This window comes from Salarias fasciatus, unplaced genomic scaffold (genome assembly GCF_902148845.1).
Source record: "Salarias fasciatus unplaced genomic scaffold, fSalaFa1.1, whole genome shotgun sequence".
Lineage (NCBI taxonomy): Eukaryota > Metazoa > Chordata > Actinopteri > Blenniiformes > Blenniidae > Salarias > Salarias fasciatus.
In genome coordinates this window covers 1-26,391 of record NW_021941269.1, presented here as the reverse complement: position 1 = coordinate 26,391, position 26,391 = coordinate 1, and the positions used below count along the sequence as shown (strand labels likewise).

Sequence of the window (26,391 nt, the reverse complement as noted above, 5' to 3'; positions counted from 1 at the left end):
CGGAGTGTAGACACACAACCGTAGAGCGCTGCCGCGGCGCCATCTTGGATGAGGATCCTCCTGTTGAGAACCAGTAAATGTCGTGTATGTCTACTTCTCTATAAAAGTACATGAACGTGCTTCTGTAGAGTGTGTGTGTTTCCTACCGGTCTGCGGCCTTTATGCTTACAGCCGGGGATTAATCTACCTGAAGTTCTCTGGGATTCTACTTTCACAGCTCTATGTTTGAAGCTCGCGATCCGTTTCGTCAACACGTTACATCCGGTTGAACGATTGACACTTTAGGTGTGTGTGTGTGTGTGTGTGTGTGTGTGTGTGTGTGTGTGTGTGTGTGTGTGTGTGTGTGTGTGTGTGTGTGTGTGTGTGTGTGTGTGTGTGTGTGTGTGTGTCACTCTTCCAGCACGTCTTTTCCCAGCAGCACTCTGGAAACGCGCGCCTCCTTATTTCCATACGGGTGTTGAGAAGACATGTCACGGGTGTTAGTTTGTATTTCCTCCTCGCGCTTCTTTTTGTCAATCATTTATTTACGTCAGGAATTCCACAGACGTGATTTCAGTCGACGTCACGTGACGTGGCAGCGTGGTCGCCATCTTGCTTGAGGACCCTCGGCTCTTGTCTCCAGACTGTTAAAATATCAAGGAATCATTAAATATACCAAATATCTTCATCTGGGTTGGTTTGATACAAGCAGCATGCATGTGGTGACCCAGAAATGTTTAATATGTTAATAAAATGGCTTTAAATGTTATTCTTTTATTTCATTTTATTTTATTTTATTTTATTTTATTTTATTGAGATCATGAAGTATGGAGTATTTTACATGTTCATGTCATAACAGATCTTTAATGGAACCTTCCTCAGTCTGTTGGCTCCATCAGACAGCAGCAGCAAACTTCTCAGCCAGATTCTGCCGCTGAGAGTCTGTGTGTGTGTGTGTGTGTGTGTGTGTGTGTTCTCGTATTTCTATCCTTGTCGGGGCCAAATGTCCCCACAAGGATAGCAAAACGTGGAACGACGTGCCTTGTGGGACCTTTTTCCGGTCTTAAGTAGGAGAAACAGTGTTTTCTTGACCATGTTGTTGTTACTGAAAAAAGTAAAAGTGCAAAAACATTTCTTTAGGGTTAGGCTTTGTTGTGGTGTGGGTTAGGGTTAGGGTAAGGGTCAGGGTTAGGGGCTAGACATGAATGGGAGTCAATGGACGGTCCCCACAAGGATAGAAATACAAGACTGAGCGTGTGTGTGTGTGTGTGTGTGTGTGTGTGTGTGTGCTTGCAGTGTGTGTGCGTGCGTGTGTGTGTGTATGCTTGCAGTGTGTGTGGTGCTTGCAGTGTGTGAGGTGTGAGCTGGCCTCCAGCTGAGCTGCTGATGACGGAGCGGCGCTGGTCGGAGCCGCTCCCAGTTCCTACGAAGCGGCAGCGGCGGGGAAATGACAGTGAGCAGCGTGGGCGTCAGAAACAATGAGCTGCAGTCATAACGGCCACAGAGGCGGAAAGTTTGAACAGTCTCTCTGCACAGGCTGTAATGGAACTCTGATGGGGTCGTTTTCAGAATAATGATAGAATTTCTGAAGCCAGCTTATAATGAAGATTTACTTTTGGCTGACATGAGGGAGTCCTCCTCAGACAAAGCTGTGACCCACAGCCCACCAGAGGGTCACTGAAAAGTTCACTTTTAAGGGACTTAAGGCAAGATTTGTGAAAAACTACACATGCATTTCCAGTTTATTCAATGCTAATGGGCCGTGAAGCATTAAAAACCTAAATAACAGGCCAATCCTGTTGCCTTATACAGGCTGTGTGCCACATAATTGGCTGCAGTTCGGCGTGCGAATTTCCCACGCAATCGTGGGGATGTGACGTAAATTGACGCTGTATGCGCATTGCCGACAGCTGCCATAACACGACACGAAGAAGAAAAAGAAGAAGTTGCAGACAGCTCTTGAACAGGAAGAACATGGCTGCCGTCGCTTGACATGGTGCTTGTTTATATATAATCTGCACTGTGGTCTTGCAGTAAACCGCGATGTAGTAAACAGCATTAGCATCCCTGGTGCAGCGCTGTGAAGACGGACAGTCTGTGAAGTGTTTGTGCGCGCTCCCGTGCCGCCTTGGCTGGTGGCTGCAGTTCCACGCAGCGCCTATCGCAGCAGCACTGAGGTACATTTTGTAAAGTTGCCTTAAGTCCCTTTAATGTTCTCTGTTCGAAGTAACCATGTCATAAAAACCATGTACGGCGTAGACCCTGTGTAGGGTGCAGTTACTGAGAGTAATCTGGTTTGATTCTTTTTTTTTTTTAAATTCAACTGAAAATGTTTCTGTACTGATATTACATTTGTCCTCTGAGCAGCACTGTTGTCTAACCTGTTGCAGCCTGATTAAAGTTGTGTTATCAAAATGGCATCATCGTGTAAGTGCAGTCAATACATGGTACCAGGAGTACATGTAGAAATATGTCGAATATTCGTCAACCAGAGGAGCTGAGACTCTCCAGGAATTAGGGCTGTCGCGGTAAACCGGTATTGACGATAGTCGTGGTATTAAAAAATGAAATTTCAATATCATGTTCAAAACGCGCACAAGATAATATCGCATAAAGGATCTAGAGCCACTTGAAACGTATTGAAGTGTATTTTAAAAATCCGCTCCTGTTCTTCCGCCCTGCTTCGTCTCCCTCCTGCAGCCCCCCCCCCCCCCCCCCCCCCCCCCCCCCCCCCCCCCCCCAACATATAAACACAGCAGAGCAGCGGTAGCCGCACGGCTCCCAGCTAGCGTGGCTCCCAGTTAGCGAGTGTCACAAGTGAAATAAACATGTCGGCGGTGGCCGACAACGACAGCGAGACGCTCTATCCTAACCCGAAGAAAGTGAAGTCAGTGGTGTGGGAGTTTTTTGGGTTCCTAAAGGTGGAAGCGGACTAGTTTGACAACACGCCAATTTGCAAGAAATGCTGAGCTGAAGCTTGAAACCTGATAAACTGAACATGCTTGTTTTCCTTCATAAAAATCTGCCATAAGCAGAGAATGGAAACAGAAAAAGAAAAATATCCCAGGGATTGTTCAGTAGACATATCAGTTGTCCTTCTGTCCCTGCTATCCACAAATCATTTTGTTAATCTTGTAGTTATAGCAGATTTCCCACCCTGTGGATCCTCTGTAATCACTTCATCAGATTTTAATTAGTGGAGTGTAACTACACTGTTGGTATGCAGCTGTACAGTTACTGTTCTCATATTGTTTCAACACCTCATTTGACAGGTATTCTGAATGTAATTCATCTGGGAAAAGAGAGAAAACAAACAAAAATAAAATTAAAGATGAATCTGAATGTTTGTACCATTATTAGTTACATTTTTGCTGATATCGTGATAATATCGTTATCGTGACATTCTTTGCCCATGATAATTGTGAGAGAAAATTCCCTACCGGGAATGTAAATGAAAACTGGAGATCCTTCATGCAAAGTTTTGAGCTGTATTTGTTAGCAGCTGGTCTGAGTGAAGAGGACGAGCCCGTGGTGCGCTGGATGTCCTCTTCCCACTCCTACCCTCGGGGAGGCGTTTCAGGGCAAAAACAAACAGACTCAAAAACAGCTTCTATCCAAGAGCTGTCATTGCCCTGAATACTGCACCATAACCAGTCCCTGAACAAGAACAAAATGTGACCACCAACTGTGTAATATATTTATATTTATTTTTATATTTATTTTACAAGACACGCAAACTTTTAGTCTATTTATTTTATACAGTTTTTGCACTATTTTTGTCTTGCACTATTTTGTCCTTTTGTCTGTTTTGTTTATCTGCACTGCCCACGACAGCTGCTGTTCTCAGTTTCATTGCATTCTTCTGAACAATGACAATAAAGGAATTCTGATTCTGATTCTGATTCTGATGTGTACAACACATTTGAATTCGACGATGAAGACCATGGACTTGCGGACGTTTTGCAAAAGTTTGAGGACTACCGCACACCTATAGAGCTTGCAGGCGCACAAAACGAGCCCCAAACTCTGCGCCAAAGCAGGTACCTATACAAATTTTGCGAAGGGAAAAAATGCGCGTGACTTTGCGGTCCTCACCACCAACAAAACAGCTGCCGTACGGGACCGCACAATTCAGAAAAACTAGGTGGAGACGAAAAAGCAGAAGGAAACGGAATTGAAAGTCCTTTATTTGTCCCGCATGGGGAAACTGCAGGGTCGCAGCAGAAAAAAACGTAGAAAGAAAAGTAGAAAAATACAAAGCTCAACCATACAAGGAAAAACAGATGTAAAATTAAAGTGTAAAATTACATAACAGAAACACAGTGACCGACACAACTAATTAGTACATTTAAATTAAATATAACAGAGATACAAATCGAAGACACATATAATTAAGTAATAGATATAAGCTGACAGATATAAATTAAATATAATAATAATAATATAATAAACTTTATTTGTATAGCACCTTTCGCAGATAAAATCACAAAGTGCTTCACAGTGCAAAAAACAAAAATAAAAACAATAAAAACAATATCAAATAAATGTGATAAGAACAGACAGCCAATCAATCGCATCAGAAACGTCCAGTCAACTAAAAGCCCGATTAAATAAAAGTGTCTTCAGCTGCTTTTTAAAGGAGTCAATGGTATCAGCCACACGGAGGGACAGAGGCAGGGCGTTCCATAGTTTTGGAGCCACGGCCTGAAAGGACACATCTCCTCTAGTTTTAAAACGCGTTTTTGGTACCATGAGGAGGTTCTGGTCTGAGGAGCGGAGCGAGCGGCCAGGTGAGTACGTTTGAAGCAGTTCACAAAGATACTTAGGAGCCTGATCATGCAAGGCTCTGAAAGTCAATACTAGGATTTTAAAATCGATCCGAAATTTAATAGGGAGCCAGTGAAGAGAAGACAGGACTGGCGTAATGTGTGACCATCTGCTGGACCCCGTTAAAAGTCTTGCTGCGGCATTTTGAACCAGCTGAAGACGGTTAAGAACATTTTTGTTAAAACATGAGAAGAGAGAGTTGCAATAATCTAAACGAGAAGAAATAAAAGCATGAATCACCAACTCCAGATCAGTGCCGGATAGAACTGGCTTCAGCTTTGCAATATTTCTCAAATGATAAAAGCAATTTTTGACCAAAAGTCTTGAATGGTTGTCCAGAGACAGGGACTGGTCAAACCAGACACCGAGGTTTCTGATGCTCGACTGGACAGAGGGGCCCAGAGAACCAAGGTGACTCTTAATAAAAGGGATTTTCTGCTCAGGGGCAATTATCAAAGATTCAGTCTTTTCTGAGTTTAACTGGAGACAGTTTTCAGAAAGCCAAGTCTTTATACTTGAGATACAGTCCATTAACTCAGACAATTTGTGCAACTCACTCTCTTTAAAAGAAATGTACAATTGAATGTCATCAGCATAGAGATGATAAGACACATGTTTAAAATGGCGAATGATTTTGCCAATGGGGCTGATGTACAATAAAAACAGAATTGGACCCAAGACTGACCCCTGAGGAACACCATACACCAAAGGAGTGGCTTCAGACAAAATGTTATTGGCACACACTGAGAATGTCCGATTGGTCAGGTACGAAGAGAACCACTCTAGAACCATTCCAGAGATTCCAAAGTCAGTGTTCAGCCTTTGTAACAGGAGTTTATGGTCCACTGTGTCAAAAGCTGCAGATAAATCCAGTAGAACCAGAACTGAATACTGACCAGAGTCTGCAGCCATCTGAATATCACTGGACACTTTTAGCAGAGCAGTCTCAGTGGAGTGCATCTTGCGAAAACCAGACTGAAATTTGTCCAACATTTCATTTAGATCCAGATAAGCAATGAGTTTCTCTGCAACAACTTTCTCTAAAACTTTGGAGAGAAAGGGCAATTTTGATATAGGCCGGTAATTTCCAGGCTCTGCTGGATCCAAATTTGGTTTCTTTAAAATAGGACTTATCGCAGCCTGTTTTAAAAAGTTTGGAACCAAACCAGTAGAAAGGGAGACATTTATGAGGTTCACAACATGTGGAGCAACAACGTCAATAACTTTGTAAAGCAAAGATGTCGGTAACACATCAAAAGGGCAGGAGGAGGGCTTCATTTTCCTCAGGATTTCCATGAAATCTTCCATTGACACATCAGGAAACAAGGACCAGGAGCAAGTGATAGAAGACATAGAAGTCATGTTCACATTTGACGGACTCACATTTTGTCTGATGTCTTCCACTTTTGCCACAAAGTATTTCAGAAACTTGTTGCAGTCATCAGTGGTGGAGATAGGCACAGTTGGAGATGAAGGTGATACAATTTTCTGAATTGTATCAAAAACAACCTTGGGGTTTCTCTTATTCGAATTCACAAGGTTAGCGAAATAGGTAGACCTAGCTTGTTTAATCATTTCATTTAGTGATAGAATCATCTCTTTTAAGTGTAATCTGTGAACCTCAAGATTTGTGGCTTTAAACAGCCGTTCTACCTTTCGACAAGATCTCCTGAATGAAGCTATCTCCTCATTTAGCCATGGCTGGGAATTTTTTGAAGACACAATTTTGCGCTTTACCGGCGCAACCATGTCCAGCACTGATTCACAGTGGACATTAAAACAATTCATGTAAGATTCTGCATCATCACACACATCATCAAAACAAGGCTGAAACATTTCAGAAAATCGATTAACAACAGATTGGTTTATGCAGCGCTTTTGACAAACCCTCTCTAGGGTGCACAACTCCACATTAATGGAAAGATTGAAATAGACACAAAAATGGTCAGACACAAGAACATCCACCACATTCAGACAGTCAATGTCCAAACCAAAGGAGAACACAAGATCCAACGTGTGGCCTTTGTTATGCGTTTGACCAAGAACATGTTGCTTAAAATGAAAAGAGTCAGTGAGTGCTAAGAACTCCGATGCAACAGGACAGCAGGAGTCATTTACATGGAGATTAAAATCCCCCAGAATCAGCACTCTGTCAAATTTGATTAACGAGGATAAAAAATCTGAAAATTCATTTAGAAACTCATGTGCAGGACCAGGGGGTCTGTAGATTACAACACAATAAAAACAGTTTAAATGACCAACCTTTGTCATCTGAAGCTCGAACGAATTGTAAATCCCCGGCTTCATTTGCCTGCACGGAAAGTAATCCTTGTGGATCAGCGCAAGACCGCCTCCTCGCCGAGCAATCCGCGGAGTCCCAAACACGGAGCAGTTTGGAGGACAAACTTCATTCAAATAGGCAAATTCCCGCTCTTTCTGCCAAGTCTCAGTCAGGGCCATGAAATCCAGGTCTTTGTCTGAGAATAAATCACTCAGAAAGTGCGTCTTGTTCGCAATGGAGCGTGCGTTTAGGAGAGCAAAGCGTATCGGCTGCGCGCGCTCAGCTGGAGATGTGCGCAGACCCGCACGGCTCTTCGAGGCAACCCGGGCGGTATCCTCCACAGTGACTGCCCGCAGGACTCGCTCACGCCGGTGCAGGAGCGGGTGCCGGGCGGGTTGAGCTGGAAAGGTACGATTAGTCTGCAGCCACAGAAGCGGGGAGCAAGATGCCGGTGGCGCGAGGGCCGCGTCCACACCGGGTTCGTGGACAGGGATCCTGCGTAAACAACGCAGATCACCAGCGGATCCGGACCAGGTGACCCAGGACATGCAACCCCTCAGCTTCCTCCGCCTGGACTGTACTCCAGCCCGCGAGCCCCTCTTCCTTCTCCTGGCACGACGCTTGGTTACCAGTAGGCACTCCAAAGATGACGCCTCACACTCAACAGGTGGAGGAAAGCGCTCCTCATATGCGGCCCAGGTAACACACGCTGTATTCATGTGCTCTTGAATGGCTAAAAGTGCTTGACGATCATAGCGGATGACGGCTGTGACACATATTATGGTTGACTGGCTTGATATAGCAATATATAATGCAGTATATGATGAAATCCAATAATCCATAATTTACATAAAGATCCAAGACAGATTTAATGAAATAAATAACAGATAGAAAGATATACATTAGCAGATACAAAGAGATAATTACGTGTTCAGGACGGACAGATATGAAAACTATACTAATAACAGATATAAGTTCGATACAATTTAAATCTACATGTAAGACAGAGTGAGTGGTGATGAGCACATGAGGGGAGACACTGTGAGGAAGTCACATTCAGAGGCTTTGGAGTGTTTCCATCCTGAACCCTCACCTTTCTACATCTTCTACAATAAACACTACATCAATGGTTCAAAGGGAGCAGTCAGACACACCACGGAATAAAAACACTACAACGTCTTTGTCTCTGCTCTACAAACACCCACTGTCACTATGACATAATAATACTTCTCATGATACACACTTCAAATTGTTTTCAATTAAATGACAAATTGACACAAAAAATGTTTGCTATGTAGCCATGGCCATGTCTGACCTCTGAACCCGAATCCTCCAGGCTCAGAGCTCTATGTGCTGCAGCGCGTTAAAACCCTGTTGACTCAAGAGGAAAACTGTTCTGATAAAGCCTGGACACACAATTGTATTGTGCAACCAATTTACTACATTTTTATGTTAAGTTTTTTTTTAAGGTGTTTCTGCCATGTTGAGACTCTATGAATTATGAATTACTGGTAAGGCCCCTGGTGAGTTAGTCTGGAAGCAGCTCATTTAAACAGACCTGCTGCTCTGTTAGTAGAAAAGCTGCTTCAAACCTTAAAGCTACACTAAGGAACTTTTCAACCTTAATAAAACATTTTAATATCTTTTGTGATGATACATCGACTTACAACTAGTTGAATGACCCTCTGTCACGACCTGAGGGCGTCTGACCCCTAAATTCCACTGCATGTGTTTGCGCTGCGCTCCGGACCGCTGCTCTCAGCTCCGCTCCGCTCCGCTCCGTTTTGTCAGAACCCTCCGCTCCGCTCTGCTCCGCTGCGTCTCTGTTCCGCCGGCCGGAGAAGCAGAGCAGCGCAGCGCTGTTTAGCATCGACCTCCAGAAGCTGAGCAGTCTGGGCCACACTTGCATTTTTCTCTGTACATCCGGGTAGAAAGGATGACTGGGGTCATATAAAATTTTATGATTCTCCACTTCCAAAATCAGCGTCTCTTCATCCTGGTTGTTGTGCTTCAACACGCTGAATTTCGTGCGACAGGATGTTGACATTCGGGCCTTTCAGAATAAAATGCATACATGGTCCTGAATATGTATTTTGTAGAAAACACGAAATTTATGGACAATAGCCTGCAAATGGGCCATATATGCAGCTGTGTAAACATTCAGAAACGTTCAACTACAGCTTGATTACAGACAAAACAGAAGTTTGTCATATAAAACTTGAAAGTGTGTTTTATTTTTTGTTTGCCTGCTTTTTAAAGTGTACATTCTAATCAGTATGGTATGTCTATTCGTGATATATCTGAAAACTAATGTGAGGACAAATAAAACGTCTTTAAACAGTTTAAAGTTTTTAATAAAGAAAAAAATGATTTTATTTTGTAAAAAGCCGGAGGCTGTTGGAGTTCTCTTTCCTGTTTGGTGCATCTGAACTGTGGACATTTATGCGTGCGGAGACCTTGGCTCTATTTTGGACTGACGGAGCGGAGCGGGGCGGACCCAGACGGAGTCGATCGCAGGCTGTAGAATCACCTACAGTCATTAAAATAGCAACGTATTTGCTGCGGCGGTCGGAGCGGAGCGGAGCGCAGCTGAGCGGACCGCACGCAGTGGAATTTAGGGGTGAGCAGCTGTGAGGATGGTGGTAGGAACCCTGCACACTAAAAAGCTCCAGATGTGCGGACTGTTTTACAGCATGCGTCACATCATGATAGAACATTGTTTATCCATTAGATTCATGACCTCGTCGCTATCCGTCCTTCTCACAGCCACTGGAAACTAATGTAGGCGAGTTCAGTCCAACAGCACGCCACCGGGAGCAGCATTTTACCATGCGCTAGGCCTCATGGGAACTGTAGTATTCCTTCAGGCAAAACACTACCGCTTTGTCCACTGGCGCCGCCAAAATCAACGAAAACTGAAAGTTCCTCAGTGTTGCTTTAAAGCTCGTGTCCGGAGTTTTGAAAGAGAGAGGTTTTTTTCATCCAATGTCTCAGGTTCCCCCTCCCTCTGCTTTCATGAGCGACCAAGCCACACCCCCTTAATTGTGCACGCTGTTATCCGTCGGGTGAAAATGAGAGCCTCCGAGTCCTGCAGCATCCTCCATGTTCAGCTGTTTACGGTGGATGTTCAGCAGACAGTGGATATATCTGCTGCAGAGCTAACTCTCCTCTGCTGGGCGAGCGGCCGTGCTCTCTGGCTGCTCCAGTTGAGGGACAGCAGGACAAGGCGGAAGCTCGAAATCTATTGGCTGAAGCTGACCGGCGCTTTTTCCGATAACATGGGGGTCTATGAGACGAAGGCGGGGCTCATAAATAAATGTTTATATTGCTTTATGCTGATATTATATTGTAGTATGGAACCAGACTGACACATTGAAGCTCTGTTACAAAATGATTCATACGTTGGAAACGAATGGAAACTCCAGACACCAGCTTTAAAGTCCTCCATCTAAAAAAACAGCCAGTGATGAGAAACCTTTGTCTAGTGCGACCTGTGTGTGTGTGTGTGTGTGGACAGACTTCAGCCCTCTGTGAGAAACGCTGTGTGTTCAGCACCTGCCTTCAGATGGAAAACACCCGGGTTGGATGAGTCATATCGCAGCTTCTGAATTATACATGACAAATGTTGAAAACAATGGTATTAAAAGCATCTGTGTTTGAAGCGATCCAGGTTCAGTCCTTCCAGGTGAAGCAGATTATTCAGTATCTGTGACATGAGCTGAAGATCTCCCTCCACTTTACAGCTTCTGATGTTTAGCAGTGTTCTGCCCCGAGCAGTGTTTTATCTGCTCACATCTGACGGCTGGGAAAAGAGCCTAAAATATGTAAAAGCTAAAACTGGGCACCCCCAAATCGTTTAAAATATCTCTACTGCTATGAGTAATCTTTACTTTTCAGTTTGTACTTTCAGTTGTTTTTCAATGTTTCTTTTTGACAGTAGGTGTCGCTGTTGAGCCAGACGCAGTGGGGAATGCAGCTCAAGCCACCTCTACTAGCAACTGACTTCATAGACATCTTATAGAACACTAGACGCCTCGTCACGCTGCTGGCCAAAGAAGCCGGACGTCCGCAGAGGTCGGCCATCTTTGTACGGGAATCTGGCTCGCTCATTACATTGTGTTGATGACACTTGAACTGTTTGCTCAAATTTCAACCGATTTTCAAACAGTTTGGTTTGTAACAAACATCAAATCTCTGTTAATGACATGACAGACGTTTGATGAGCATGGCATGCCCTAAATATATATAATATATATATTTCATATCCTGAATGTTCATAATATTCTTCATATTAGACTCCATGTTCAAATCCTGACACTGAGATATATTTATAGCACTTATGAATAATTTAGACAAACCATACATGTCCATATTTTTACTTTTGTATGAAAATATTTTAAGATGTGGCAGGGCTGCAGTGCAGGCTGAAGATAAACTATTTACCCACCTGAAACTTCAGAAATACTTAAATCTCATGAACCTCATTATATTGCATATATTATATCTATTGATATAAAACATTAAACAGTAACCTTCCACATTATTAGGGATGTGCGAGTACCGATACCAGGTATCGGTATCGGGCCGATACTGGCCTTATTTCAAGGTATCGGGTACTCGTGAAGGCTACCGATGCCAGCCGCCGATACTCACGGCAAGAAAACCCCACACGTAGTAAGCCCTCCTCACCAGCAGGTGGCGGTAGTGCAACCGAATGGGATGCAAGCTGCCGACAAACATGAAAGAGGAAGAAGCTCCTCTCTGGAGCTGACAGGCGCAGGGCTACACTGCAGCGGGTTGATTCTCCATGAGTCTCATCCAGAGCAGAGACAACAGGATGAATCCAGAACGGCTGCTCGTCTCACCAGAACCGCCGGTGTGGAAATTCTTTTATATAAGTGAAAACGAGCCGAGCTTTACAGAATGCTAACTCTGCAATGCTAAAATTGCTAAAGGAGGTGCGCGATGTTGTTCATTTACCACTAGTAATTTGTTTAAACACCTCAGAGTGAAGCTTGTGGACGAGAGTCTGACGCTGTTGTGCTGGAAAAAAAGAAAACTCTGGCAGCAACTCGACGGCAAACTCTGCAGAAGACCGAGAAACTGAAGAGCAGAGATCCGAGAGCAGCACAAATAACACGAGCAGCTCTTTAAACCCGGGGGTTGTTCTATCTTTGACTTTAGTTCATAAAAAAATCATTAAAATTAGTACATTTAAAAACCTTAGTTTATGTAAAGTGTAAAACTCAGAGAAACTGTTTTATCTTGCACTTAATTTCATTTAAATAAGTGTAAACTGAGAGTTGTTTGTTTTATTTTTCAGACTGTTATTTTGGACTTAAACATAGTGGCTGGGCTGCCTTTTTATTAGAAATAAAATTCATTTTCAAAAATAATCTGTCATTGCATTATTTAAAATTGTATATATATAAAGTATCGGTATGCAAGTATCGGTATCGGTGAGTACTGAAGATGAAGTATTCGTACTTGGTATCGGTCTGAAAAAAAGTGGTATCGCACATCCCTACACATTATTACATCTATTGTGAATATATAATGTCCCCCATAGATTATTTCAACATGAAATAGTTCACCAGAAAACACACTTTAGATAAAATGTATTCATTTCATGATTGAGGTTTTGGTTCCCTGCGCTCTGCTCACCTGTCAGTGAAATTAGCAGAGCGGTGCAGACCGCCTGCAGAGGACAGACGTGGTTGGAGATGGGAGCTTTCAGCGCCTTGTGCTCCTGTTTTGGCACTAAGTTGTCACCACACTAAGCTGAACCTGTCAACACCTCAGCCTGGTGGAGGCCACACCCAACTTGGCCCACCGCAGCAGACCGGCCAGCATCCCGTGTTGCGCCTGTTGAAAATAACAGTGCTACGCTGCACCGTCCAAATAGAGGCCTAAATGGTAGCAATGGGAATTTCATACCAGCAATGCGACCATATGCATGTCTGTACAAGAAAAAAAAAGTTGGTTTATTATTTTTATTTTTAATTGAAGAAAGTTTTATTCAACAAGGAATTTGATCTTTTTCACATCAAGCATTGAATTGCATGGACTCTTCTATTTTTTGCACACAATTTCTAATCTGCTTCTGCAAAAACTAAAATTAACAAGTAATATACTTCAAAACTAGCTCATAATTAGTCAGTCAGCAACAATACAGATAAAGAGCTTGGCAGAGTTTATTCTGAAACGTATATATAATGAACACAAAGGAGGTTATTACTTCAAATATGAAAATTCAACTGTAAACTAAAAATAAATCATGGTGGGATATAGACTAGGCAAGCTGAAAATATTTACAAGCAGTTAGAGTTTAGGAAAAACAAAAATGTTTGTATATTCTGTCTAATATTTGTCCCAAACATCACAGTTCATCAGAACAGTTATCAAAGCTCCTGGCCTGATGATGAGGCTGCTGTCAAATTACAAGCCCTTCATGCTGCGTGCCGGTCAGAAGAAGAGTTGGAATTCAAAAGCATCAGTTTGTGTCAGGCTGAGGGTGAACTGGAGGAAATAAGTCTTCTGGAGAACTTCCAGGACACAAAAACATCACAGTTGTACGAGTTGAAGTTAAATGTGGGCATGAGAGTGGAAACAACCAAAACGCCAGGCGTCACTTCTTCAGGTGTCGTTGCTTGCAGCAGGTAGAGCAGCAGTAATTGCAGAGCTGACAGAGGAAACCAGCAGCTGTCCCTTCAGCACTGTCTTCTGCCCTGATCTCCTCTCTGCTGATGGGGTCAGAGGTCAAGCTCTGGGCTTGCTCTGCTCTTGTACTTGTCATGCTGATATCACCCAGCACAGTTTGATTAGCTTGGTCGCATGTTGTTATTGTCCGAGACAGTTTTTCCCTGATGTGGAGTTTCTCGATGTCACTGAGCAAAATGAGTTTGAGCTGCTGGAGCTCACTGTATTTTTCACTGGGTTGCTTGTGACCTTGTTCTATGTCTTTGTGTGGAATTTCGTCCAGGCTTGATTTTCCCCCGACTGTATTTTCTTTATGTAATAAGGTTCTCCGAACAGAATGATTGATCACCTTCAGTCGTTCCTCCAAGTTGTTTCTCATTTCCAGGCCTCTGCTCTTCATCTGGTTGATCTCCTGTCGCTCCATGTTGGTGTTCTTCCACATTTTGCGTAAGAGATGCCTCTTCGACATGTCTTGATCTGAAGCTTCATCTTCTGCTGATGTCTGGGATGCTTGAAATTTCAGTGCATCTTCCAATTTTTTATTTTCTGATACTAAAAGAAGACTCTGCTGTTGACGATCAAAAAACTGAAGCTTGCGTTCCAGACGATCTGAACTGTGTTTTTCAACACCTGGACTGGGAAACAAGTCTGTCACCACAACATCAGTCTGTATGGCTTTGTCACATTGTCTTCTCTCAATATCACTCTTTTGTTGTTTGATGACATCATGACAACAATTTATTTCAAATGTTAGCTTTTCCATTAGATTGAGCACCGACGCAAACCTTGACATGAGGTGAGACATTGATTCACTTCTCTCTTTGACAATGTCCTCACTTACATTGAGGATTTGATTTATTTTTTGATGTAACTGTTTCACATTAGATGTAAAACAACCAAGGAAGTTTATCATAGTTGGCTGCAGGTCATGTGTAGGTGTCAAGGGATGGGGCTGTATTTCCATCCTCCCAGTTTTGGAGGACAAAACTTTGCGCTCATCATCAGGAGCGTTGTCATTTTCAAAACATGGCTCATTTTCTTCGATGGCAGAAACAGAATGTTGACGAATGTCATCGCTCAGGACAACATCCATTGTTAAAAGATTTTCAGACTCATTGTTTTCCTCAACAAGGATGACCGTTTGCTTGTGGATGTCATCCACCAGTACCTCCATGTCCTGTTTGTCTTTCTTCATCCTGTCAGCCATTTGATCCAGATTTAGTTTGTCTTGTTCAAGCTGTACTCTTTGCATCTCAAGATCTTGCTTTTCCAAGTCAACCTGTTGTGTCCTTTGACTGGTTGCATCGTCTCCTTCGGTCAAAATCCTTGAGGAGACATTTGCCAAATCTTCCCAGAGGCTCTTTATGATTTCATTGTAGTTCTCCACAAGTATTTTCTTGCCATCAGCATCTGCGATCTGTTGTTCCAATTCATTCTGCAAACGTAAAGTTTTGTCCATGTCCTGGTTCAAATTGTCCATTTTCTTCTTCACATCCTCCAATGTCTTCTTGCCCAGACGCTGAAGTGTCAATATCATCGTCTGGACTGACTGCATTTCATTCCTGACTTGATTCTCTCTCCTCTGGAGCTCAGCTCCTTGTTCTTCCAGTTGGTCTCTGTCATTCAGAAGCTTTTGTATTTCTTGATCAATGTCAGATTTCTTCTGGCTCAGCTCTTCTTTCTCTTCATTGATGGCTTTCTGGGCAGCTTCCGCCTCTTGGTTCTTCCAGGCAACATTGTTCCTCAGAGTTTGGAGTTCATCTCTTTCTGCAAGCATCTTGTTCTTCATGGTTTGCAGCTCTTGGGTCTGTCTGCTGGCCTCCCTGAGCTGATCATCCAGCGCTTTTTCTTTCAAGAAAATCTCCTTCACCACAGCATCAAGTCTTTGTCGTTCTGATTGAACCTGGAGGGACAGCTCCTTGAGGGTAGCTTTCTCCCTGTTGATCTCATCCAACAAACTGTTGACATGTTCTGTCTTTGTTGGAGCTCACTTCTTGTCTTTTCCATCTGGTCCTTTTGATCTTTGATCTCTTCTTTCTCTTGTTCCATCAAGACAGTTTGCTTGTGGATGTCATCCATCAGTACCTCCATGTCCTGTTTGTCTTTCTTCATCCTGTCAGCCATTTGATCCAGATTTAGTCTGTCTTGTTCAAGCTGTACTCTTTGCATCTCTAGATCTTGCTTTTCCAAGTCAACCTGTTGTGTCCTTTGACTGGTTGCATCGTCTCCTTCGGTCAAAATCCTTGAGGAGACATTTGCCAAATCTTCCCAGAGGCTCTTTATGATTTCATTGTAGTTCTCCACAAGTATTTTCTTGCCATCAGCATCTGCGATCTGTTGTTCCAATTCATTCTGCAAACGTAAAGTTTTGTCCATGTCCTGGTTCAAATTGTCCATTTTCTTCTTCACATCCTCCAATGTCTTCTTGCCCAGACGCTGAAGTGTCAATATCATCGTCTGGACTGACTGCATTTCATTCCTGACTTGATTCTCTCTCCTCTGGAGCTCAGCTCCTTGTTCTTCCAGTTGGTCTCTGTCATTCAGAAGCTTTTGTATTTCTTGATCAATGTCAGATTTCTTCTGGCTCAGCTCTTCTTTCTCTTCATTGATGGCTTTCTGGGCAGCTTCCGCCTCTTGGTTCTTCCAGGCAACATTGTTCCTCAGAGTTTGGAGTTCATCTCTTTCTGCAAGCATCTTGTTCTTCATGGTTTGCAGCTCTTGGGTCTGTCTGCTGGCCTCCCTGAGCTGATCATCCAGCGCTTTTTCTTTCAAGAAAATCTCCTTCACCACAGCATCAAGTCTTTGTCGTTCTGATTGAACCTGGAGGGACAGCTCCTTGAGGGTAGCTTTCTCCCTGTTGATCTCATCCAACAAACTGTTGACATGTTCTGTCTTTGTTTGGAGCTCACTTCTTGTCTTTTCCATCTGGTCCTTTTCCTCTTTGATCTCTTCTTTCTCTTGTTCCATCAAGACAGTTTGCTTGTGGATGTCATCCATCAGTACCTCCATGTCCTGTTTGTCTTTCTTCATCCTGTCAGCCATTTGATCCAGATTTAGTCTGTCTTGTTCAAGCTGTACTCTTTGCATCTCTAGATCTTGCTTTTCCAAGTCAACCTGTTGTGTCCTTTGACTGGTTGCATCGTCTCCTTCGGTCAAAATCCTTGAGGAGACATTTGCCAAATCTTCCCAGAGGCTCTTTATGATTTCATTGTAGTTCTCCACAAGTATTTTCTTGCCATCAGCATCTGCGATCTGTTGTTCCAATTCATTCTGCAAACGTAAAGTTTTGTCCATGTCCTGGTTCAAATTGTCCATTTTCTTCTTCACATCCTCCAATGTCTTCTTGCCCAGACGCTGAAGTGTCAATATCATCGTCTGGACTGACTGCATTTCATTCCTGACTTGATTCTCTCTCCTCTGGAGCTCAGCTCCTTGTTCTTCCAGTTGGTCTCTGTCATTCAGAAGCTTTTGTATTTCTTGATCAATGTCAGATTTCTTCTGGCTCAGCTCTTCTTTCTCTTCATTGATGGCTTTCTGGGCAGCTTCCGCCTCTTGGTTCTTCCAGGCAACATTGTTCCTCAGAGTTTGGAGTTCATCTCTTTCTGCAAGCATCTTGTTCTTCATGGTTTGCAGCTCTTGGGTCTGTCTGCTGGCCTCCCTGAGCTGATCATCCAGCGCTTTTTCTTTCAAGAAAATCTCCTTCACCACAGCATCAAGTCTTTGTCGTTCTGATTGAACCTGGAGGGACAGCTCCTTGAGGGTAGCTTTCTCCCTGTTGATCTCATCCAACAAACTGTTGACATGTTCTGTCTTTGTTTGGAGCTCACTTCTTGTCTTTTCCATCTGGTCCTTTTGATCTTTGATCTCTTCTTTCTCTTGTTCCATCAAGACAGTTTGCTTGTGGATGTCATCCATCAGTACCTCCATGTCCTGTTTGTCTTTCTTCATCCTGTCAGCCATTTGATCCAGATTTAGTCTGTCTTGTTCAAGCTGTACTCTTTGCATCTCTAGATCTTGCTTTTCCAAGTCAACCTGTTGTGTCCTTTGACTGGTTGCATCGTCTCCTTCGGTCAAAATCCTTGAGGAGACATTTGCCAAATCTTCCCAGAGGCTCTTTATGATTTCATTGTAGTTCTCCACAAGTATTTTCTTGCCATCAGCATCTGCGATCTGTTGTTCCAATTCATTCTGCAAACGTAAAGTTTTGTCCATGTCCTGGTTCAAATTGTCCATTTTCTTCTTCACATCCTCCAATGTCTTCTTGCCCAGACGCTGAAGTGTCAATATCATCGTCTGGACTGACTGCATTTCATTCCTGACTTGATTCTCTCTCCTCTGGAGCTCAGCTCCTTGTTCTTCCAGTTGGTCTCTGTCATTCCGAAGCTTTTGTATTTCTTGATCAATGTCAGATTTCTTCTGGCTCAGCTCTTCTTTCTCTTCATTGATGGCTTTCTGGGCAGCTTCCGCCTCTTGGTTCTTCCAGGCAACATTGTTCCTCAGAGTTTGGAGTTCATCTCTTTCTGCAAGCATCTTGTTCTTCATGGTTTGCAGCTCTTGGGTCTGTCTGCTGGCCTCCCTGAGCTGATCATCCAGCGCTTTTTCTTTCAAGAAAATCTCCTTCACCACAGCATCAAGTCTTTGTCGTTCTGATTGAACCTGGAGGGACAGCTCCTTGAGGGTAGCTTTCTCCCTGTTGATCTCATCCAACAAACTGTTGACATGTTCTGTCTTTGTTTGGAGCTCACTTCTTGTCTTTTCCATCTGGTCCTTTTGATCTTTGATCTCTTCTTTCTCTTGTTCCATCAAGACAGTTTGCTTGTGGATGTCATCCATCAGTACCTCCATGTCCTGTTTGTCTTTCTTCATCCTGTCAGCCATTTGATCCAGATTTAGTCTGTCTTGTTCAAGCTGTACTCTTTGCATCTCTAGATCTTGCTTTCCAAGTCAACCTGTTGTGTCCTTTGACTGGTTGCATCGTCTCCTTCGGTCAAAATCCTTGAGGAGACATTTGCCAAATCTTCCCAGAGGCTCTTTATGATTTCATTGTAGTTCTCCACAAGTATTTTCTTGCCATCAGCATCTGCGATCTGTTGTTCCAATTCATTCTGCAAACGTAAAGTTTTGTCCATGTCCTGGTTCAAATTGTCCATTTTCTTCTTCACATCCTCCAATGTCTTCTTGCCCAGACGCTGAAGTGTCAATATCATCGTCTGGACTGACTGCATTTCATTCCTGACTTGATTCTCTCTCCTCTGGAGCTCAGCTCCTTGTTCTTCCAGTTGGTCTCTGTCATTCAGAAGCTTTTGTATTTCTTGATCAATGTCAGATTTCTTCTGGCTCAGCTCTTCTTTCTCTTCATTGATGGCTTTCTGGGCAGCTTCCGCCTCTTGGTTCTTCCAGGCAACATTGTTCCTCAGAGTTTGGAGTTCATCTCTTTCTGCAAGCACCTTGTTCTTCATGGTTTGCAGCTCTTGGGTCTGTCTGCTGGCCTCCCTGAGCTGATCATCCAGCGCTTTTTCTTTCAAGAAAATCTCCTTCACCACAGCATCAAGTCTTTGTCGTTCTGATTGAACCTGGAGGGACAGCTCCTTGAGGGTAGCTTTCTCCCTGTTGATCTCATCCAACAAACTGTTGACATGTTCTGTCTTTGTTTGGAGCTCACTTCTTGTCTTTTCCATCTGGTCCTTTTCCTCTTTGATCTCTTCTTTCTCTTGTTCCATCAAGACAGTTTGCTTGTGGATGTCATCCATCAGTACCTCCATGTCCTGTTTGTCTTTCTTCATCCTGTCAGCCATTTGATCCAGATTTAGTCTGTCTTGTTCAAGCTGTACTCTTTGCATCTCTAGATCTTGCTTTTCCAAGTCAACCTGTTGTGTCCTTTGACTGGTTGCATCGTCTCCTTCGGTCAAATCCTTGAGGAGACATTTGCCAAATCTTCCCAGAGGCTCTTTATGATTTCATTGTAGTTCTCCACAAGTATTTTCTTGCCATCAGCATCTGCGATCTGTTGTTCCAATTCATTCTGCAAACGTAAAGTTTTGTCCATGTCCTGGTTCAAATTGTCCATTTTCTTCTTCACATCCTCCATGTCTTCTTGCCCAGACGCTGAAGTGTCAATATCATCGTCTGGACTGACTGCATTTCATTCCTGACTTGATTCTCTCTCCTCTGGAGCTCAGCTCCTTGTTCTTCCAGTTGGTCTCTGTCATTCAGAAGCTTTTGTATTTCTTGATCAATGTCAGATTTCTTCTGGCTCAGCTCTTCTTTCTCTTCATTGATGGCTTTCTGGGCAGCTTCCGCCTCTTGGTTCTTCCAGGCAACATTGTTCCTCAGAGTTTGGAGTTCATCTCTTTCTGCAAGCACCTTGTTCTTCATGGTTTGCAGCTCTTGGGTCTGTCTGCTGGCCTCCCTGAGCTGATCATCCAGCGCTTTTTCTTTCAAGAAAATCTCCTTCACCACAGCATCAAGTCTTTGTCGTTCTGATTGAACCTGGAGGGACAGCTCCTTGAGGGTAGCTTTCTCCCTGTTGATCTCATCCAACAAACTGTTGACATGTTCTGTCTTTGTTTGGAGCTCACTTCTTGTCTTTTCCATCTGGTCCTTTTCCTCTTTGATCTCTTCTTTCTCTTGTTCCATCAAGACAGTTTGCTTGTGGATGTCATCCATCAGTACCTCCATGTCCTGTTTGTCTTTCTTCATCCTGTCAGCCATTTGATCCAGATTTAGTCTGTCTTGTTCAAGCTGTACTCTTTGCATCTCTAGATCTTGCTTTTCCAAGTCAACCTGTTGTGTCCTTTGACTGGTTGCATCGTCTCCTTCGGTCAAAATCCTTGAGGAGACATTTGCCAAATCTTCCCAGAGGCTCTTTATGATTTCATTGTAGTTCTCCACAAGTATTTTCTTGCCATCAGCATCTGCGATCTGTTGTTCCAATTCATTCTGCAAACGTAAAGTTTTGTCCATGTCCTGGTTCAAATTGTCCATTTTCTTCTTCACATCCTCCAATGTCTTCTTGCCCAGACGCTGAAGTGTCAATATCATCGTCTGGACTGACTGCATTTCATTCCTGACTTGATTCTCTCTCCTCTGGAGCTCAGCTCCTTGTTCTTCCAGTTGGTCTCTGTCATTCAGAAGCTTTTGTATTTCTTGATCAATGTCAGATTTCTTCTGGCTCAGCTCTTCTTTCTCTTCATTGATGGCTTTCTGGGCAGCTTCCGCCTCTTGGTTCTTCCAGGCAACATTGTTCCTCAGAGTTTGGAGTTCATCTCTTTCTGCAAGCACCTTGTTCTTCATGGTTTGCAGCTCTTGGGTCTGTCTGCTGGCCTCCCTGAGCTGATCATCCAGCGCTTTTTTCTTTCAAGAAAATCTCCTTCACCACAGCATCAAGTCTTTGTCGTTCTGATTGAACCTGGAGGGACAGCTCCTTGAGGGTAGCTTTCTCCCTGTTGATCTCATCCAACAAACTGTTGACATGTTCTGTCTTTGTTTGGAGCTCACTTCTTGTCTTTTCCATCTGGTCCTTTTGATCTTTGATCTCTTCTTTCTCTTGTTCCATCAAGACAGTTTGCTTGTGGATGTCATCCATCAGTACCTCCATGTCCTGTTTGTCTTTCTTCATCCTGTCAGCCATTTGATCCAGATTTAGTCTGTCTTGTTCAAGCTGTACTCTTTGCATCTCTAGATCTTGCTTTTCCAAGTCAACCTGTTGTGTCCTTTGACTGGTTGCATCGTCTCCTTCGGTCAAAATCCTTGAGGAGACATTTGCCAAATCTTCCCAGAGGCTCTTTATGATTTCATTGTAGTTCTCCACAAGTATTTTCTTGCCATCAGCATCTGCGATCTGTTGTTCCAATTCATTCTGCAAACGTAAAGTTTTGTCCATGTCCTGGTTCAAATTGTCCATTTTCTTCTTCACATCCTCCAATGTCTTCTTGCCCAGACGCTGAAGTGTCAATATCATCGTCTGGACTGACTGCATTTCATTCCTGACTTGATTCTCTCTCCTCTGGAGCTCAGCTCCTTGTTCTTCCAGTTGGTCTCTGTCATTCAGAAGCTTTTGTATTTCTTGATCAATGTCAGATTTCTTCTGGCTCAGCTCTTCTTTCTCTTCATTGATGGCTTTCTGGGCAGCTTCCGCCTCTTGGTTCTTCCAGGCAACATTGTTCCTCAGAGTTTGGAGTTCATCTCTTTCTGCAAGCACCTTGTTCTTCATGGTTTGCAGCTCTTGGGTCTGTCTGCTGGCCTCCCTGAGCTGATCATCCAGCGCTTTTTCTTTCAAGAAAATCTCCTTCACCACAGCATCAAGTCTTTGTCGTTCTGATTGAACCTGGAGGGACAGCTCCTTGAGGTAGCTTTCTCCCTGTTGATCTCATCCAACAAACTGTTGACATGTTCTGTCTTTGTTTGGAGCTCACTTCTTGTCTTTTCCATCTGGTCCTTTTCCTCTTTGATCTCTTCTTTCTCTTGTTCCATCAAGACAGTTTGCTTGTGGATGTCATCCATCAGTACCTCCATGTCCTGTTTGTCTTTCTTCATCCTGTCAGCCATTTGATCCAGATTTAGTCTGTCTTGTTCAAGCTGTACTCTTTGCATCTCTAGATCTTGCTTTTCCAAGTCAACCTGTTGTGTCCTTTGACTGGTTGCATCGTCTCCTTCGGTCAAAATCCTTGAGGAGACATTTGCCAAATCTTCCCAGAGGCTCTTTATGATTTCATTGTAGTTCTCCACAAGTATTTTCTTGCCATCAGCATCTGCGATCTGTTGTTCCAATTCATTCTGCAAACGTAAAGTTTTGTCCATGTCCTGGTTCAAATTGTCCATTTTCTTCTTCACATCCTCCAATGTCTTCTGCCCAGACGCTGAAGTGTCAATATCATCGTCTGGACTGACTGCATTTCATTCCTGACTTGATTCTCTCTCCTCTGGAGCTCAGCTCCTTGTTCTTCCAGTTGGTCTCTGTCATTCAGAAGCTTTTGTATTTCTTGATCAATGTCAGATTTCTTCTGGCTCAGCTCTTCTTTCTCTTCATTGATGGCTTTCTGGGCAGCTTCCGCCTCTTGGTTCTTCCAGGCAACATTGTTCCTCAGAGTTTGGAGTTCATCTCTTTCTGCAAGCACCTTGTTCTTCATGGTTTGCAGCTCTTGGGTCTGTCTGCTGGCCTCCCTGAGCTGATCATCCAGCGCTTTTTCTTTCAAGAAAATCTCCTTCACCACAGCATCAAGTCTTTGTCGTTCTGATTGAACCTGGAGGGACAGCTCCTTGAGGGTAGCTTTCTCCCTGTTGATCTCATCCAACAAACTGTTGACATGTTCTGTCTTTGTTTGGAGCTCACTTCTTGTCTTTTCCATCTGGTCCTTTTCCTCTTTGATCTCTTCTTTCTCTTGTTCCATCAAGACAGTTTGCTTGTGGATGTCATCCATCAGTACCTCCATGTCCTGTTTGTCTTTCTTCATCCTGTCAGCCATTTGATCCAGATTTAGTCTGTCTTGTTCAAGCTGTACTCTTTGCATCTCTAGATCTTGCTTTTCCAAGTCAACCTGTTGTGTCCTTTGACTGGTTGCATCGTCTCCTTCGGTCAAAATCCTTGAGGAGACATTTGCCAAATCTTCCCAGAGGCTCTTTATGATTTCATTGTAGTTCTCCACAAGTATTTTCTTGCCATCAGCATCTGCGATCTGTTGTTCCAATTCATTCTGCAAACGTAAAGTTTTGTCCATGTCCTGGTTCAAATTGTCCATTTTCTTCTTCACATCCTCCAATGTCTTCTTGCCCAGACGCTGAAGTGTCAATATCATCGTCTGGACTGACTGCATTTCATTCCTGACTTGATTCTCTCTCCTCTGGAGCTCAGCTCCTTGTTCTTCCAGTTGGTCTCTGTCATTCAGAAGCTTTTGTATTTCTTGATCAATGTCAGATTTCTTCTGGCTCAGCTCTTCTTTCTCTTCATTGATGGCTTTCTGGGCAGCTTCCGCCTCTTGGTTCTTCCAGGCAACATTGTTCCTCAGAGTTTGGAGTTCATCTCTTTCTGCAAGCATCTTGTTCTTCATGGTTTGCAGCTCTTGGGTCTGTCTGCTGGCCTCCCTGAGCTGATCATCCAGCGCTTTTTCTTTCAAGAAAATCTCCTTCACCACAGCATCAAGTCTTTGTCGTTCTGATTGAACCTGGAGGGACAGCTCCTTGAGGGTAGCTTTCTCCCCTGTTGATCTCATCCAACAAACTGTTGACATGTTCTGTCTTTGTTTGGAGCTCACTTCTTGTCTTTTCCATCTGGTCCTTTTGATCTTGATCTCTTCTTTCTCTTGTTCCATCAAGACAGTTTGCTTGTGGATGTCATCCATCAGTACCTCCATGTCCTGTTTGTCTTTCTTCATCCTGTCAGCCATTTGATCCAGATTTAGTCTGTCTTGTTCAAGCTGTACTCTTTGCATCTCTAGATCTTGCTTTTCCAAGTCAACCTGTTGTGTCCTTTGACTGGTTGCATCGTCTCCTTCGGTCAAAATCCTTGAGGAGACATTTGCCAAATCTTCCCAGAGGCTCTTTATGATTTCATTGTAGTTCTCCACAAGTATTTTCTTGCCATCAGCATCTGCGATCTGTTGTTCCAATTCATTCTGCAAACGTAAAGTTTTGTCCATGTCCTGGTTCAAATTGTCCATTTTCTTCTTCACATCCTCCAATGTCTTCTTGCCCAGACGCTGAAGTGTCAATATCATCGTCTGGACTGACTGCATTTCATTCCTGACTTGATTCTCTCTCCTCTGGAGCTCAGCTCCTTGTTCTTCCAGTTGGTCTCTGTCATTCAGAAGCTTTTGTATTTCTTGATCAATGTCAGATTTCTTCTGGCTCAGCTCTTCTTTCTCTTCATTGATGGCTTTCTGGGCAGCTTCCGCCTCTTGGTTCTTCCAGGCAACATTGTTCCTCAGAGTTTGGAGTTCATCTCTTTCTGCAAGCACCTTGTTCTTCATGGTTTGCAGCTCTTGGGTCTGTCTGCTGGCCTCCCTGAGCTGATCATCCAGCGCTTTTTCTTTCAAGAAAATCTCCTTCACCACAGCATCAAGTCTTTGTCGTTCTGATTGAACCTGGAGGGACAGCTCCTTGAGGGTAGCTTTCTCCCTGTTGATCTCATCCAACAAACTGTTGACATGTTCTGTCTTTGTTTGGAGCTCACTTCTTGTCTTTTCCATCTGGTCCTTTTCCTCTTTGATCTCTTCTTTTTCTTGTTCCATCAAGACAGTTTGCTTGTGGATGTCATCCATCAGTACCTCCATGTCCTGTTTGTCTTTCTTCATCCTGTCAGCCATTTGATCCAGATTTAGTCTGTCTTGTTCAAGCTGTACTCTTTGCATCTCTAGATCTTGCTTTTCCAAGTCAACCTGTTGTGTCCTTTGACTGGTTGCATCGTCTCCTTCGGTCAAATCCTTGAGGAGACATTTGCCAAATCTTCCCAGAGGCTCTTTATGATTCATTGTAGTTCTCCACAAGTATTTTCTTGCCATCAGCATCTGCGATCTGTTGTTCCAATTCATTCTGCAAACATAAAGTTTGTCCATGTCCTGGTTCAAATTGTCCATTTTCTTCTTCACATCCTCCAATGTCTTCTTGCCCAGACGCTGAAGTGTCAATATCATCGTCTGGACTGACTGCATTTCATTCCTGACTTGATTCTCTCTCCTCTGGAGCTCAGCTCCTTGTTCTTCCAGTTGGTCTCTGTCATTCCGAAGCTTTTGTATTTCTTGATCAATGTCAGATTTCTTCTGGCTCAGCTCTTCTTTCTCTTCATTGATGGCTTTCTGGGCAGCTTCCGCCTCTTGGTTCTTCCAGGCAACATTGTTCCTCAGAGTTTGGAGTTCATCTCTTTCTGCAAGCACCTTGTTCTTCATGGTTTGCAGCTCTTGGGTCTGTCTGCTGGCCTCCCTGAGCTGATCATCCAGCGCTTTTTCTTTCAAGAAAATCTCCTTCACCACAGCATCAAGTCTTTGTCGTTCTGATTGAACCTGGAGGGACAGCTCCTTGAGGGTAGCTTTCTCCCTGTTGATCTCATCCAACAAACTGTTGACATGTTCTGTCTTTGTTTGGAGCTCACTTCTTGTCTTTTCCATCTGGTCCTTTTCCTCTTTGATCTCTTCTTTTCTCTTTGTTCCATCAAGACAGTTTGCTTGTGGATGTCATCCATCAGTACCTCCATGTCCTGTTTGTCTTTCTTCATCCTGTCAGCCATTTGATCCAGATTTAGTCTGTCTTGTTCAAGCTGTACTCTTTGCATCTCTAGATCTTCTTTTCCAAGTCAACCTGTTGTGTCCTTTGACTGGTTGCATCGTCTCCTTCGGTCAAAATCCTTGAGGACATTTGCCAAATCTTCCCAGAGGCTCTTTATGATTTCATTGTATTCTCCACAAGTATTTCTTGCCATCAGCATCCGCGATCTGTTGTTCCATTCATTCTGCAAACGTAAAGTTTTGTCCATGTCCTGGTTCAATTGTCCATTTTCCTTCTTCACATCCTCCAATGTCCTTCTTGCCCAGACGCTGAAGTGTCAATACAATCGCTGGACTGACTGCATTTCATTCCTGACTTGATTTCTCTCTCCTCTGGAGCTCAGCTCCTTG

General features: G+C 43.5%; 4 protein-coding genes across 4 annotated transcripts; all 4 read right to left on the bottom strand.

The window, feature by feature from the left end:
• Positions 1-13,066: 13,066 nt before the first annotated feature.
• On the bottom strand, positions 13,067-15,748 carry LOC115384645 (interaptin-like). Its single transcript, XM_030086882.1, has one exon. It carries the CDS (start codon positions 15,573-15,575, stop codon positions 13,716-13,718), a length of 1,860 nt encoding a protein of 619 aa, XP_029942742.1. The 5' UTR covers positions 15,576-15,748; the 3' UTR covers positions 13,067-13,715.
• Positions 15,651-18,747, bottom strand: LOC115384644 (interaptin-like). The gene has a single exon (XM_030086881.1). The coding sequence runs from the start codon at positions 18,707-18,709 to the stop codon at positions 15,653-15,655; it is 3,057 nt and encodes a 1,018-aa protein (XP_029942741.1). The 5' UTR covers positions 18,710-18,747; the 3' UTR covers positions 15,651-15,652.
• Positions 18,748-19,320: 573 nt separating this feature from the next.
• LOC115384646 (golgin subfamily A member 6-like protein 7) lies at positions 19,321-22,629 on the bottom strand. Its single transcript, XM_030086884.1, has one exon. The coding sequence runs from the start codon at positions 21,077-21,079 to the stop codon at positions 19,862-19,864; it is 1,218 nt and encodes a 405-aa protein (XP_029942744.1). The 5' UTR covers positions 21,080-22,629; the 3' UTR covers positions 19,321-19,861.
• LOC115384643 (interaptin-like) lies at positions 22,615-25,222 on the bottom strand. The gene has a single exon (XM_030086880.1). The coding sequence runs from the start codon at positions 25,129-25,131 to the stop codon at positions 22,615-22,617; it is 2,517 nt and encodes an 838-aa protein (XP_029942740.1). The 5' UTR covers positions 25,132-25,222.
• Between the last annotated feature and the right edge of the window lie 1,169 nt (positions 25,223-26,391).